This window comes from Carya illinoinensis, chromosome 10, assembly GCF_018687715.1.
Source record: "Carya illinoinensis cultivar Pawnee chromosome 10, C.illinoinensisPawnee_v1, whole genome shotgun sequence".
NCBI classification, from domain to species: Eukaryota; Viridiplantae; Streptophyta; class Magnoliopsida; order Fagales; family Juglandaceae; genus Carya; species Carya illinoinensis.
In genome coordinates this window covers 27,738,100-27,741,551 of record NC_056761.1, presented here as the reverse complement: position 1 = coordinate 27,741,551, position 3,452 = coordinate 27,738,100, and the positions used below count along the sequence as shown (strand labels likewise).

At 40.7% G+C, this 3,452-nt stretch overlaps 2 protein-coding genes across 2 annotated transcripts; both read right to left on the bottom strand.

The window, feature by feature from the left end:
• Positions 1–637: 637 nt before the first annotated feature.
• Positions 638–1,744, bottom strand: LOC122278595. Its single transcript, XM_043088773.1, has one exon. It carries the CDS (start codon positions 1,742–1,744, stop codon positions 638–640), a length of 1,107 nt encoding a protein of 368 aa, XP_042944707.1.
• Positions 1,741–2,976, bottom strand: LOC122278594. Its single transcript, XM_043088772.1, has one exon. It carries the CDS (start codon positions 2,974–2,976, stop codon positions 1,741–1,743), a length of 1,236 nt encoding a protein of 411 aa, XP_042944706.1.
• Positions 2,977–3,452: the final 476 nt, after the last annotated feature.

Below are 3,452 nucleotides of genomic sequence, written 5' to 3'. Positions count from 1 at the left end.
CGAACTTAATAGCCATGGTTCCCGTTCTCCCCTTCTTCCTAGCTTTCATAGCATGCAAGAGTTCATATGCTATCATGATGTTGTCAGTTATCAACCTTCCCGGTACGAAAGCACTTTGATTTTGAGAAATGATAACAATCATGAATTTCTTCACTCTATTTGCCACTACTTTGGCCATGATTTTATAAGCCACATTACACAAACTAATGGGCCTGTATTCACTTACAAAAGTAGGGCTCTTAACTTTAGGAATAAGAACTATAAAAGCATGATTAAGGGAAGGATCAAAAGAATTACCATTTAGCCAAGAGAGCACTGCCTTACTGACTTCATCACCAACCACATGCCAGTGCTTTTGGTAGAAACAGGCACCAAATCCATCAGGTCCCTGGGACTTGAAGGGTGCCATTTGATTAATGGCCTCCTCAACCTCCATTCTAGTAAATTCCCTTGATAAGCCTTCATTCATCTGATTGGTGACCCGTGTTTCCATATGAGCAATACAGTAATCAATGTCTTCAGCACTTGGATATGAAGAGGTAAAGACCTTCCCAAAGTAGTGATTAAAGGCTGACTCAATCCCTTCTTGATTTGACCAGCACCTATCATCTTCCCCCCTTACTTCCACTATTTTATTTTATTTTTGTCTTTGGGTGGCACAGCTGTGAAAAAATCTTGTGTTTCTATCCCCAAGCTGAAACCAATTTTGCTTTGCTCGTTGCCTCCACTTCATGTCTTTTTGTTCTAATAGCTTTTCCAACTCTTTCTGCAGACTCTTTATTTCTGAAATATTGCCTCTACTTTCATTCATTTGTAGTAACCTCAGCTCATCTGTTCTGTCCTGAATTTCTTTCTTTGAGTCTAAAATCTTAATTCTGTTCCACTTCAGCAAGGTTACCTCACTGCTCTCAAGTTTTGATAGAAGATTGGTTTCCCCCACCTGATCCCATACTCTTTTTAGAACTTCATTACATTCCTCTTCCAAGGCCCAACTGGCTTCGTATCTAAATACTTTTCTCCTCCTTATACCATTGTTTCTGGTCTGATACATACACCATAATAAAGGTCTATGATCTGAGCACCTTGCTGCCAAAACCTCCACCCAGCTTTCCCGAAAGGAAGACTTCCATTTTGCATTGACTACAACTCTATCTAGTCTCTCTTTAGTGAAGGTTTCATCTGCATGCTTGTTGCTCCACGTAAACTTATCACCCCTCCACCCCATGTCATACAAACCACCATCTTCCAAGGCCTCTCTAAAATCTTTCATCTGGTTTTCCAATCTTTGCCTTCCTCCCACTTTCTCATCTTGAGATACCAGCTCATTAAAGTCACCAATTACTCCCCAGCCTATGTTTCTCTCAGGTTTAAGCAAAGTAAAAAATTTCCAGGAATCACTTCTCTTTCTACCATCTGGTTCTCCATAATAACCAGTCAATAACCATTTGTCCTGCCCTTTCTCATCATAAATCCACAGGCTAATATGTCGATGTGAATAGTTTGCCACTTCAGCTGTGACATTTTGATCCCACCACATTATTAGGCCTCCCTTTTTACCCACTGGTTCCGCTACAAAGAAACCGTCCCCTTTCAAACTTCTTTTTACTTTTTCTGCTTTTTTAGAATTCATCTTAGTTTCCATTAAGAAAACTAAATTGGGTTTCTTCTCCTTCTCCAATTGGTAAAGGTCTTGAACTGTCCAAGGGTTCCCAAGCCCTTGACAGTTCCAACTAAGTGTTTTCATTGGTATAGGTGGGGCTGCTCTGCAGCCTCCACCTCTTGCAAAGATAAATTGTCTTCCACCTCACCTTTCTGCCCCTCCTCATTTTTCCTTACTTTTTTCTCCCTTCCCTTTTTCTCATAATTACATTTTCTTTTTCTCTCCTGTGAACCAGGGATTTTAACTAACCCTTCATTGCCTATTCCCCTAGCTTTCCTTTTCCAAGATCCCCTTCCCCCATTATCAACCACCTCTACTTCAGAGACCTCAACTACAGATACCTCTCCTGCAGGTTTTTGCCCATTGTGTATTTTATTAGCTAACACCTCACCCTCCTGGACTAATACTTCAGTTAGCCCTTCCCCAGCCTCCTGAACTACCCCTTCATTAATCATATCCCCTTCCCTCATCACTTTAACAGCTAGTTCCTCCCTTTCTTTCCTCACTTCATGAGTATCACTTTCAGTTTGAACTACATCCATCACCACCATCTTGTTCCTTCTACCCTCCCCTCTTTCCTTATCTTTATAGGTTGTTGATAACCCTATCCTTGGCCCAGCTCGAAGCCAGCTTCCAAATTGATCTCGACTACCATCAGTTTTTTCCACACAAGACCCCTTTCTATGAATTATACACCCACACTGGAAACATAGGTGAGGAAGTTTTTCATACCTTAGAGGTATCCAGTATTTGACACCCTTCACTGAGATGGTTCTTCCCCTTGCTATTGGTTTGGATAGATCCATTACTAACAAAACCCTTAGAAAGCAGCCCCATCCGCTACCATCCACCTGTGTCTCCACTTCAACCACCTCCCCTATAGTGTTTCCAATCCTTGTTCCTTCTCCTTCATTCATACCAACTAAAGGCATCTCAAGCAACTGAATCCACATCCTTTCCTTTGTAAAATCCATTCTCTGGGGAGGTATATCTCCATTCATTGGCATTAAGACAAACATATAGTTGTCAAAAAGCCACGGCCTCCCATCCATGACCCTTATCTTATCTGCCTCGTTAGCAAACTGTATTACAAACATATTAATCCCTACCTCTTGGAATCTTGCTTTCTGGCTTATCCTCCATACCCTCCCCATAGTATTTTCTACCACTGTGGCACTTACCCTCCTTTCCATCCATATTTTTCCAACTATATTGCACTTGGCTTTGTGGCGTAGCTCCTCTGGAACTTCTTCCCCCACCACTATATCGCACACTTCCTCCTCTGTTAGACGTAGCTTCCTCCATTGCTCCTCCATCTCGTTCATATCTCCACCTTAACCACCGTGAAAATTCAGAAGAATTCTCACCAGGACAGTTATTTCAGACTCTGTAACAGTTTCTCGCCTCACACCACCCCGCTATGTACCCACACTCCACCACCCACTACTCAATTCAGTTAGAATCTTGAGTGGACCCACACTCCACCTCTTTTTTCTAGAGAGAAAAGGAGAGGAGACTGTACTAAACTTAATTTTGCTACCCAAATATAGGGACATTTGATCTTTTGTATTCATTTCTTCAATAATTAATTATAGGGTAATGCTAGATAGAGGTTTAGGGTGCCCACCATTAAAAAAAAAAAAGTTTTTCATGTGAATACCAAAAGTTTTCACCTTTTAAAAGAAGAGCGAGGAACTTGCAAATCCTATAATTGTATAAATTATTTTCATAATTCTATTTCTTAAAAAATTATAAGAGCTATCAAAAATTAATACTTATTAAGAAAAAAAAT

Bases quoted from the DNA above. Each gene is read 5' to 3' on its own strand.
- LOC122278595 (XM_043088773.1), bottom strand. From the start codon at position 1,744: ATGAAAACACTTAGTTGGAACTGTCAAGGGCTTGGGAACCCTTGGACA.
- LOC122278594 (XM_043088772.1), bottom strand. From the start codon at position 2,976: ATGGAGGAGCAATGGAGGAAGCTACGTCTAACAGAGGAGGAAGTGTGC.